This window comes from Hemitrygon akajei, chromosome 16 (genome assembly GCF_048418815.1).
Source record: "Hemitrygon akajei chromosome 16, sHemAka1.3, whole genome shotgun sequence".
Classification (NCBI taxonomy): domain Eukaryota; kingdom Metazoa; phylum Chordata; class Chondrichthyes; order Myliobatiformes; family Dasyatidae; genus Hemitrygon; species Hemitrygon akajei.
Genome location: NC_133139.1, coordinates 74067240 through 74079272, shown reverse-complemented (window position 1 = coordinate 74079272; position 12033 = coordinate 74067240). Strand labels below are relative to the sequence as shown.

At 52.3% G+C, this 12033-nt stretch overlaps 1 protein-coding gene across 1 annotated transcript in view; it reads left to right on the top strand.

The window, feature by feature from the left end:
* The window catches only part of LOC140740186 (rho GTPase-activating protein SYDE1-like), a 68045-nt gene extending 59613 nt beyond the window's left edge, over positions 1 to 8432 (top strand). Inside the window, exons 7-8 of the mRNA XM_073069185.1 lie at positions 3296 to 3527; positions 7084 to 8432. Coding sequence (XP_072925286.1) covers positions 3296 to 3527; positions 7084 to 7925 — 1074 coding nt within the window. The 3' untranslated portion in view covers positions 7926 to 8432. The remainder of the gene's footprint in view (positions 1 to 3295; positions 3528 to 7083) is intronic.
* Positions 8433 to 12033: the final 3601 nt, after the last annotated feature.

Below are 12033 nucleotides of genomic sequence, written 5' to 3'. Positions count from 1 at the left end.
CTCCCTGCTTCTTCAAAACTATCTGCCCCTTTATCTATCTTCATATCATCCACACACTTGGCCACAAAGCCATCAATTTCATCATCCAAAATGTTGAATTACAATGTAAAAAACACTGTCCAACATAGACCCCTGTGGAACACCACTAGTCACCAGCTGCCAATCTGAACAGGTTCCTTTTATTCCCACTGTTTCTCTCCTGCCAATCAGACAATTCTCTATTCATGCCAGTATCTTTCCTGTAATACCCTAGGCTCTTAACTTGCTTAGCACTTGCTGTGTGGCATCTTGTCAAAGGCCTTCTGAAAATCCAAGTACACAACATCCATTGATTCTCCTTTGTCTATCCTGCTTGTTATTTCTTCAAAGAATTCCAATGGATTTGTTTGGCAGGATTTTCCATTAAGGAAATCATACTGACTTCAACCTATTTTAAAATGTGCTTCTAAGTACAACGAAACCACATCCTTAACAATCGCCTCCAACATCTTCACAACTACTGAGGTCAGAATAACTGGGCTTTTCTTCTGCCTCTCTCCCTTCTTGAAGGGTGCAGCGACATTTGCAATTTTCCTGTCCTCTGGAACCATGCCAGAATCTATTGATTCTTGAAAGATCATTAATAATGGCTACATGGTCTCCTCAGCCACCCCTTTCAGAAGTTTCCCCAGGACATTCTCCCTAGTAATGGGAACTTCACTCACTCATGCCCCCTGACAGTTTTGAGTGAAGTCTTGAACTTCCGGCATACTGCTAGTGTCTTCCACAGTGAAAACTGATGCAAAATTACTTATTCAGTTCATCCAACATTTCCTTGTCCCCCATTACTCCCTGTCCAGCATAAGTTTACAGCAGTCTGATATCTACTCTCACCTCTCTTTTACTCTTTATATCTCTGAAGAAATTTTTGGTATCCTCTTTAATTTATTGGCTAGCTTTCATTTGTATTTCATCTTTCTGCTTGCCGCCTGTTAGTCTTTAAAACCTCTCAATCCTCTAACTTCCCACTACTTTTTACTCTCTTATATACTATCTCTTTGTCTTCCCTTGTCAGCCACACTTGTGTCATCCTGCCTTTAGAATACTACTTATTCTTTGGGTTGTGTCTATCCGGCCCCTTCTGAATTGCTCCCAGAAATTCCACCTTAAGCTCTCTAATCAATTCCATCTCATTGCACAGCTCCCTATCCAGAATAGCTGAGCCCCCCAGTGGGCTGAAGCACGAGTTGAAAAGCCATCTACAAATTCCCCAATTAGGATCTAGCACCAACCTGATCTTCCCAGTCTACCTGCATATTGAAACCCCCATGACTATTGCAATTTTGCCCTTTTGACATGCCTTTTCTATCAGCTGTTGTAATTTGTAACCCACATCTTTGCTACAGTTCAGCACCTATATATAAGTCCCATCAGGGTCTTTTTACCCTTGCAGATTCTGAGCTCTTAACCACAAGGATTCTACACCTTCCAATTCTATGTCACCTCTTTCTAAAGGAAAGCTATACTTTAGGAAGAACTTTCTGGAAAAGTCTCACTACGGAGGTCTCACTTGAGCACACACCATCTTGTCTGTAGTAAGCAGAGGTATCCCCGGTGGGTGGTCTCGCTTGACTACAACTGCCCCAGTCTATCCTTGCCCTGCGTGGCTTCCACATCACCATCTCCAATGGCGGTATTCCCCCGCCCCACCCCCTTCCCCAGAATCTCAATCCCATCTAAAGTTTGGTTGACTCCTCCCACAAGCAAATGAGTTTTCTCATGAATGGAGAACAGAGAGTGTTATGCATTTGCCAATTTTTCATCAACGGATTGGTTTGAATTGGAAGGGAATCTGGAAAATTGGGCGCCACAGTGGCCTAGTGGTTAGCATCAAAGCAAAGAAATGCAGAGCACGATGGGAGAGTGGGGGGACAGGTCAGTAAACCCTTCGTGCTACACTATCCAATCTGCCTTCGCCACCAGGTCACGGGTGCATTACAACTCACCATGGTGGTGTATTAGCTAGCCCGACACTGTTACAGCTCGAGGCGTCCGAGTTTGGAGTTCAATCCCGGCGTCCTTTGTGAGGAGTTTGTACGTTCTCCCCATGGAATGCATGGGTTTCCTCCAGGTGCTCCGGTTTCCTCCCACAGTCCAAAGACGCACCGGTTAGTAGGTGAATTGGTGATTGTAAATTGCCCATGATTCAGGTTAAATTGGGGTTGGTAGTGTTGCAGCTTGAAGGGCTGGGAGGACGACTCTGCACTATATCTATCTGTAAAGATAAAATCAAAATCAGATATAATGTTATTTTCCAGGCTTCGGGAGGGAAGCAACCTGCCTCCAACAGGGGCAGGGAGAGACCTGAGAGTGGAGTTGCTTCTGGAAACTCCTGTCTGAGCCAGAAGGTTGTGCCCACCCTCTTGGAATGGCAGCCCTGAGTGTGCATTGAACGTGTATCAGGACTCCTGCTCCAAGGGAGTGCATTACTGTCAATGTTCCCATCTTCCTGAGGAGACATTCAACTCACCTTGTGCTCAAAGCTGATCCGGCATTAGAATTATGTCTGGGAAAATAAATCAGATTATCCGATCATTGTGTCAGTGCTGTTTGTTGGATCTTGCTATGTACAAAATGGCTGCTGCTCTCCCACCCCCACCACACTGTAGTTACAACCTCCCGGATGTAGAGTGTTCCTCAAATTCTGAGGAAGCTGCTGTGTAAATACCAGTGTTTCCCCTTCACACACTCCCCACTGGGGTGATCCTCTTGATGTGTCACCGAGACGAAGAGGTGACAGAGCAGGGCAGTTGTGAGGCTCTCTGTGTGGAGTTTTCATGTTCACCCTGTGATAGTGTTGACCTCCAGCATCTCCCACCCACTCTCTGTCTCTCTCCCTCCCCCTCCCGTCCTCCCCTGCACTCTCTCCCTCCTGCTCTCCCCCTCCACTCTCTCACCACCCTACTCGCTCCCTACCCCCGCTCCCTACCCTCCCGCTTCCTACCCCTCCCGCTCCCTACAACCCCCACTCACTACACCCCAATTCCTACACCCCTGCTCCCCATCCCCCCACTCTCTCCCCATTCTCTCTGCCTTCACTCTCCCCCTTCCTCCCCTCCCCTTTTCCCCTTTCCCCCTGCCCCCATCTCTCCCCTGTCTGCCCCCCTCACCCCCTGTCTCTCCCCCTCCCCCTCTCACTGAAGTGATACTGATGTTGTGGACTCCCTTTTCCCTGGAGCAGCAGAGACGAGGGAAGGGGTGGTGTGTGTCCGCTCCCCACTGCTGTCTTTGTAACGTGCGTGCTGTCGTCCATCAGGCCACACTGACTCTGCTCCTTGACCATCTGAGCCTGGTGGCCTCGCTCCAGGAGTCCAACAAGATGACGTGCCAGAACCTGGCAGTGTGCTTCGGGCCGGTGCTCCTCGGCCAGAAGCAGGAAAACTCCCAGCACGGCTCCTGCGCCTTCTCGCACTCCAAGGAGCTAGCCAATGCTCTGGATTTCAAACGGCACATCGAGGTCTTACACTACCTACTGCAGCTGTGGCCCAGTGAGTACATGCTGGGGTTTTCTGGTGGTTGTGGCCGGGGTGTGAGCTGCTGATTGTAGGGAGTTATAGACGCTTTCTCAGCATCAAAGCCGAACTGCCCCACTCAGCTAATAACTCCTTGTTTATCCCTACATTGAGACCAGGAGTGGGAGTAGGCAGCCTTCGTCCTTCAATCCCACATCTCATGTTTTGTAACTGGTGGCTGGGTAACACAGGTAGTGTGTTTGGAACTGGTCAGGGATCCTGGCCCCCTCACTCCCACTGAAGTAACCCTGGAGTTCCCCTTGTGGGTTGGGGGAAGGGAAGAAGCACTTGTAGCAGTCAGTATCCTCGAGGCTGGGGCAGGAGCAGTGTTCTGGATTGGGGTGCAGTGGACTGTGATTCATACATCCCTGTGTGATGCTTTCATTGTCAGGGTCCCCCTGAGTTCCTCTCTCCGGTTTTGCTCTACGTAGGCTCCCAGGATATTTTGGAGGGTAGATGAGGGTTGAACCACAGTGGAGTGGGACTGGGTACGTGTGATGGCTTGTTCCTCACTCTTGGGCCCTGACCCTGCCATCTTGATTCAGACCATGTACACAGAGCCACAGCTGTCCTGCAGCTTCAAGATTCCAGTTCACACCACAAATATGCCACAGGTCATGCTGGTGGTCCAAAGGCTCAACTCTGAAAGGCTCTTGATTGCAGTGACCATTTCTGAGAAAAAGTGTGACTAATAAAGTAGGTAGTAGTTTTGTTTGCTGCCAGTAAGCCGTCACTGCATTTCACCCAGCGCCATCTTAAACGGGAAGTTGGAAAACAGGGTGAAGACGGAGATGACCCTGTGTGTCAGGGAGGGTTGGGCTCAGTTGTTTTACTATCTAGCCTGAAGTGTCCGGGCAACATTTCTCAGTGTGTAGGTGTCCTCAGTGACTTGGTCTGAACTTTGGACAGAACATGATTTAAGTGGTTGGGTGTCCAGCTACTTCAGTGAACACTTGGCCAGTGAGAGAGTTCTGGAGGGGAGAGGCTGCAGGCAGTGGAGGGGTAGGGGAAGAGAGAGGCCTGGCCAGAGAGAAATGTCAATGCATACGGCAGCTCGTATGCAAAATTCTAGAGGAATTCAGCAAGTCAGTCAGCACCTATGGAATGGAATCACTAGTCGGCGTTTCAGGCTGAGACCCTTCACTGGGGACTTCACCTCCTCCCCCACAATTTGCCTTCCGCTCTACATCCGTGAGGCCTGATCTAGATTGGGGGGCCACTTTGCTCCGTATGTAGCAGTCAGGATTTCCTGGTGGCCAGCCGTTTCAATTCCACTCTTCATTCCAAATTGTTGTTCATGGCCTCCTCGGCTGCCATGATGAGGCTAATCTCAGGTTGGAGGAGCATATTCCATCGAGGTAACCTCCAACCACATGGCATGAACATCAGTTTCTCTTAACTTCCAGTAATTTCTCTTCCCTCCCCATTCTCTCTTTTTTCCCTTCCCCATTCTGGCTCCTCTCTTAACGCTTCACGTCTCTCACTCCCTCCGGTCGCACTCTCCTCTCCTTCTTCAGCCCACCTATCACCTCCCAGCTTCTCATCTCCTATCTGCCAGCTCGTACTCCACCCTCTCTCCCCGCTTTCTCATTCTGCTTTCCTTCCCCTTCCTTTCCAGTTCTGATGAAGGGTCTCGGCCTGAAATGTCGTCTGTTCATTCCTCTCCATAGATGCTCCCTGACCTGAGTTCCTCCAGCATTTGTGTGAGTTACTCTGGATTTCCAGCATCTGCAGAATCTCTTGTGTTTACGATATCAGGTGGCTTCTGTGGAAAAACCTTCTCGATATGAAACCTGAACATTGGGTCCTGACCTGCTTTCTCTGCTTCTATTTTCAGTTTTCAGCATTTGTGTGTTTTTCTTTGAGTCGGGGGGGGGGGGCATAATTCACATTCTGCAGAGGACCAGGGACAGCAGGTCTGATTGACGCAGGAGTATGTTCCTGATGCAGTGACTGGGGCTGCTGCGGGGAGGAGGTAAAGATGTGTTTGGTGCTGGAGTCCCGTTGAAGATGACAGAAGTTGCAGAGGATGATGTGCTGGATGCGGAGTCTCATTGGCTCCAGCTCCCTGCTCCATCGTTGGTCACTGTGGTAGGGTAGTGGTGAGCGTGACGCTACCTCAGCCCAGGCCGCTAGAGTTCGGAGTACAATTCCAACAGCGTGCTGTAAGGAGTCTCTGTACGTCCTCCCGTTGGAATGTGTGGGTTTTCCCCGGGAGTTTCAGTTTCTTCCCACAGTCCAAAGACAGCTAGGTTAATTGCTGAAATTAAATTGTCCTGTGATTAGGTTAGGGTTAAATCGGGGTGGTCCAGGGTGGCTGGCTCAAGGGCTGGAAGGGCCTACTCTGTATCATTAAATAAACAAAAATAGATAAAAACCATTAGATGAAGTGTAGCCCCTTTCAGAGTTACATTTTTTAGTCTGAAGGGTGGTGAGCTGTCACTAGAGTGCTGGGAGATTCTGTCAGCAGAGCCACCCCAGGCAGTTGTGACTACGTCACAGCGATGGGAAGCTGGGTCTGAGGGAGTGCTAGTGACTAGTGGTGTGTGGAAGCAGGGAGAACCATTGAAACGAGGATGTGCTTACCTTGTGGGGCCCCAAACCCCCACAGCCCGCTGCAGCCCTCGGAGTGGAGAATCAGTCAACGGGCGGACCCAGCCTCAGTGCGACCACTGCGCAGCGTGGTAGGTTTGTAGAATCGGGCCTCGTGTCTACAGGTTATCAAGTCCCTATCTTTATTAATCCGATTTTCTCCTGTTTAGCCTTCTGTGCTTTGCTGACTCAGGTGATACCTCACTGTGTTATGAAGTCAGACCAGTGCTTGTTTGTTCTCTGTCCCAGCCGAAGGCATGGGTCCACAGGCCTGCACATCTACCTGTGCTGCCGCCTACAGCAAGTCCCTCTGCATTTTCCAGAGCCATATCGTTCAGTGAATACGTCCCAGGCGAATTTGTCCTGAGGCTTAGACTGACCACAGCAGTGGAAGGGAGGGGGGAGTGTGGATGGTCAGCAAGAGGAGGAGGGGAGGGTATGAGGTGTTGGGGGAGAAGCAGGGGTGTGAGGGGTAAGAGGGTATGGAGAGGGGGTGGGTGTGGATGGCAAGAGGGTGAAGAGGGAAACTGGGGGTTGGAGAGTGGGCTGGGAAGGGGAGAGGGCAGGATGTGGAGGGTCAGAGGGTGGAGGCGGAGATTGGATTTGAGGGTCAGAGGTGGGAGGGGAGGTTAGGGGTGTGGAGTGTTCAGGGATGGAGACTTGGGTTGATGATGGTAAAGTCAGACAGATATCGGGGCAATGGTAGGGTGGAATAGTGGGCTGAGATGTGGGATAGTCTAGAGGGGGATGTACCCTGCTGTCCCCGAATCGGTCCCACACACGTGACCATCTAGCCGTTCCCCATGAAGTCCGTCCATTCCCCACGGGTTTCCTCAGGGAGCGGTGTAATCGTACCTCGGGGTGCAGGAGGCTGTTGGGAGGGGCAGGCATCAAGCTTGGTCCTTGCACCACCCACACTCTTCCCCGCTCTCGCCCTCAGGTGAACGCATCAGAGAGAAGCGCGATGTGCTGATGGAGCGGCCGGTGTCGACCAACTGCCTACGCCCCAGAGCCCGGACCCCTGCGGGCAGCCCGGTCTCGGAGGAGGTGGTGTGCCGTACCCGGGTGGGGAGATCCGCAAGCTCGTCCCGTTACCGACACGCCGGCGACTGGAGCAGCTGTGGCCGGAACCTGCTGCGCACGGGGAATGACCAGGAGGCGGGTGACCGCGACCGGTTCACCTCGCTGGACACCAGTGTCCCGGGCTCGCTGGGACCTGCAGACCCACGGGGAGATGGCCCGCACCAGACGGAGTTGCGAGGTGGCAGCCGCGTGCGTCGTGCAGACACGTGGGGCCGAGGCACGTATCACACAGACACTTGGGACAGAGGCTTGTGTCATACGAATACGCGGGACAGAGGTGCACGCCACACGGACACGCGGGAAGGCAGCACGCGCCACATGGACACGCAAGACAGTGGCCCACGCCACACAGAAATTAGGCTGTGTGACTCTGACCGCACAGGCGTGCACGACACGAGGCTGCTGCACGCAGGCAGGTGGGACAGTGGGCCACGGCATACAGCTTCACAGGACAGCAGTTTTCGGCACACGGATACACGAGATTGTGGTTCCACGTCAACCAGCAGATGCGATTACGATTTGTACCCAGTTAACGGACGAGGTGACAAGTTGTTCCCTGACAGCAGCCACGATGGTGGGCTGTTTCCCGACGGCGGAGAGCTGGACTTTGAATCCAGTCTTGGTGGGAGGACGAAGGAATTCGACAGCTTAATCGCGGACATTGAGCGGGAGCTCGCCAAGAAAATCATCTTCCTCTGAGACTTGGGGACAGGGGGTGCAGGGGCCTGATTTGGCAGCAGGCATGGGCTGGCCAGCTCTCGGCCCTGAGCCGCTCTGTAACAGCAGGGTCCACTTGGCAATGTGGAGGTTACCACAGGGTTCACACGTGTTCTCCCTATCTGTGTGGAGTACGTGGGTCTCCCCTTCGTTTTGTCTCTGAGGAGGTTTGTTGATAAGATTTTCCCCCCAGGCTCACCCCTACCCCATCAGGTTTCTGCCCCTCTCCCACGCTCCCTCTCAGCGACCCAGGCACTTGAGCTCCCAATTTACCACTACCCCACGTTTCTCATCCTTCCCATCCCCAAGGTTCCCCACTTAACAACTCTGAAGATCTGTGGGGTTTGTGTACCCTCGCCTCCCTCCACCATTCTTCTTCCCCCCCTCTCCCTAACCCCTCTCTCCCCTCTCTATCCCTCACTGCTCCCTTCCCACTCTATCCCTCACCCCCTCCCCTCTCTATCCCTCACCCCTCCCTCCCTCCCCTCCATCCCCCTCCCGCCTCTCTCTATCCCTCACCCCAACTTCCCCTCTCTCTCCCTCACCCTAACCTCCCCTCTCTCACCCATATCCCTCCCTCCCCGCCAACCCCCTCCCTCCCCCTCACCCCTCCCTCTCTCCCTCACCCCTCCCTCCCCTCTCTATCCCTCACTGCTCCCTCCCCTCTCTATCCCTCACCCCTCCCTCCCCTCTCTATCCCTCACTGCTCCCTCCCCACTCTATCCCTCACCCCTCCCTCCCCTCTCTATCCCTCACCCCTCCCTCCCTCCCCTCCATCCCCCTCCCGCCTCTCTCTATCCCTCACCCCAACCTCCCCTCTCTCACCCATATCCCTCCCTCCCCGCCAACCCCCTCCCTCCCCCTCACCCCTCCCTCTCTCCCTCACCTCTCCCTCCCCTCTCTATCCCTCACTGCTCCCTCCCCTCTCTATCCCTCACTGCTCCCTCCCCTCTCTATCCCTCACCCCTCCCTCCCCTCTCTATCCCTCACTGCTCCCTCCCCACTCTATCCCTCACCCCTCCCTCCCTCCCCTCCATCCCCCTCCCGCCTCTCTCTATCCCTCACCCCAACCTCCCCTCTCTCACCCATATCCCTCCCTCCCCGCCAACCCCCTCCCTCCCCGCCAACCCCCTCCCTCCCCCTCACCCCTCCCTCTCTCCCTCACCCCTCCCTCCCCTCTCTCTTGCCCCTCCCTCACCCTTCCCCCAAGCTGCCTCACCACATCCTCCCTACCCGGCCCCTCCCACAACCCCATGTTGGACTCTGGTGTTTAAATTCGAGGTTCTTTCAGAAGTCGGGGATGATCCGTTAAGCTTGTTGATTCACGATTGTTTTAAGAATTGATAGAACAACGGGAAGTTGCAACAACCAGAGTCAGAGTCTGCTACTTGGAGAGAGAGAAGAGAAGGTAAAGATGGTATCTGGCATGAAACAGCTACTTTTATACCCAAAGTTAAGGAAAATTCCATAGAACCAATTAGAAAATCATCATCTTTATGCGCCGTGTTGTATGACATCAGCCATCATGGTCCTCCATAAATGTCCTTGGCACATTTTTCTACAGAAGTGGCCAATGTCTTTACAAGATGGGTGGCCCCAACCATGATCAATACTCTTTAGGGACTGTCTGTTGGTCACATAACTTGTGATATGCTGCAGCAGCTCGTACAACATCCGGCACCTGATCCCGTGGCTTCAAATGCCCCTGATCAGGGGCTAAGCAGGTGATACACCTTGCCCAGGCTAGCAGAGGGAAGGCATCTTACACCTCCTTTGGTAGAGATATATCTCCATCCCACTGTCCAAATTAGAAAATACTTCATCATTACTGCAGTAAATTTAACCAATGAGAAGATACTCATTCCAAGAATGAATGAACAAAGAGGTTTCAGAATTTTACTTTGTACGGCTTCTAGAGACCTAATGAACTGTTATGCATATAATGGCTACTTAAAACATTAGCAGATAATTAATTGTTCAACTAAAAAGATAATGACAATTAAACACTTGGATCCAACATCTACTTTACCACCACCTCCTGCTCCCCCACTTCTCTCTTGCCCCTCCCCTCATTTCCCCTCCCACCCTTCCCTGCCTCTCCATTGTCCCTCCCACCCTTCCCTTATGATCCACTCCCTTTCCCACCTCTCTTGCCCCTCCTCTCATTACCGTCTTCCCATCCCACCTCCCGTCCATCACTACATCCCCCTTCCCCTCCCTCCCTATTTTTCCCGTCCATCCCCACTCCTCCCTCTCTACCACCCCTCGACCTATACCTCCGGCTCCCTCCTCATCCCTCACCAACCCCCTCATTCACTGCCTCCATCCACTCCCTTCCTCTCCCACTCCCTCCAGAGGGAGATCAAAGGAAGTACTGCTCCCTCCAACCTGTTCACCTGGGGAGGATATGCTGCCGAGGGTCCTACTGCTGGAAATGTGCCTGACAACGGCAGCCCCAAACCAGAGAGGGATCACAGGCTCTCTTCATCCTGTATTGTTCCCTCGCAGCACCCTTCCCATCGCCTGTCTCTCCCCCTCTCTTTGTCTCTGTCCCTGTCTGTGTCCTTTTATCCCTGTCTCCCTCTATCTCCGTCGCTGTCTTCCAGTTCCTCGCACCTACCTTGCACGTCACCTCACCCAGTGTGGTCCTCTCTCCAGCCCTGTCAGCTGCCGCTGGGTTGGGGGCCCCTGGGTGTTCTGTACCGGGGCGCGGACTGATGAGATGTCCTCCCTCGCGGGGTGTGGGTGTCCTGGGGACTGCTCCCCATGGCCTTGCTGTGTGTGCAATCATCACGCTTCACTTTAGTGGATGGTCAATCGCTGAATAGATGCTGAAAAACCCCGCATCCCGATAGTTCTCCACGAGTCAGTATTAAAGGCATCGATCTCTGGGATATGTCCCACCAGGGGGAATGCAATTCACAAGCGTGATATAAAATAGCTTCATTGGTGACTTCTATATATGTTATATATAAAATATTTTATTTAAGTTTTACATTTATTTTTGTAGATGGCTGATTTTGGAGAGTTCTGAATGTATATTTGGGGATTTTCCCTGAGTTATTGAGGAAGGAGCAATGTTGTGCTGTACTTATGCAGTGTTGTCCCCGGGTCCTGAGAGCACAGCACCACGGACACTGCGCTCTCCCGGTAATTATTTACCCCAATCCGACAACACCTCTGGTACTTTGTTTAAAATAAACTATAACACTTTATGCCAAAGGCGCAGTGCCTCCCAGCGTTGTTTGTGTTTGTGCTGGGTCAAGAGTCATAGAACCAGCCAGGACAGAAATAACTGGTTCCTCAAGGCCCATTCAAGCCTGTGATGTTCTTCGTGCCCTCACTACCCACAGGAGTACTACCAGATAGTTAGATAGTGCCCAGTAGTATTCCTTTGTTCAAGAAAAGGTGTTGGGATAACCCTGGGAATTATAGACCAGTCAGTCTTACTTCAGCGGTGGGCAAATTATTAGAGAAGATTCTTAGAGGCGGGTTTTATGAACATTTGGAGAAGCATGTTAGTCTGACTCCGATATGTCTGTCCATGGCCTCCTCTACCGTCAAGCTGAAGCCACACGCAGGTCGATGGAGCAATACCTTATCTCCCGCCTAGGTAGCCTCCTTCCTGCAAGCATGAACATCCAACTCACTGACCTCCGTTGATACCCCTGTCCCCCCCCTTACCCCATCCCTATCTATAATTTTAGTCTGGTTCTCTTCCTCTCTCGTTTTCCCCCCTCACTATAATCTCCCCCCAGCCCTACCTTTCTTTCTCTTTTATTTCCCATAATTCTCCACCTTCCCCCTAGCCTATTTCCCTCCAGCCTATCACTTCCCAGCTCTCTACTTCATCCCTCCCCCCACTTCTTATCCCCCCTCGACCATCCCATGTTACTTCACTCCTGATGAAGGGTTTCGGCCCGAAACGTCGTCACTACCTCCTCCCATAGATGCTGTCTGGCCTGCTGAGTTCTGCCAGCATTTTGTGTTTTTATTTATTTCCAGCATCTGCGGATTCACTCGTGTTAGTCTGATTAGGGATAGTCAGCATGGCTTTGTGAGGGGCAGGTCGTGCCTCACGAGCCTGATT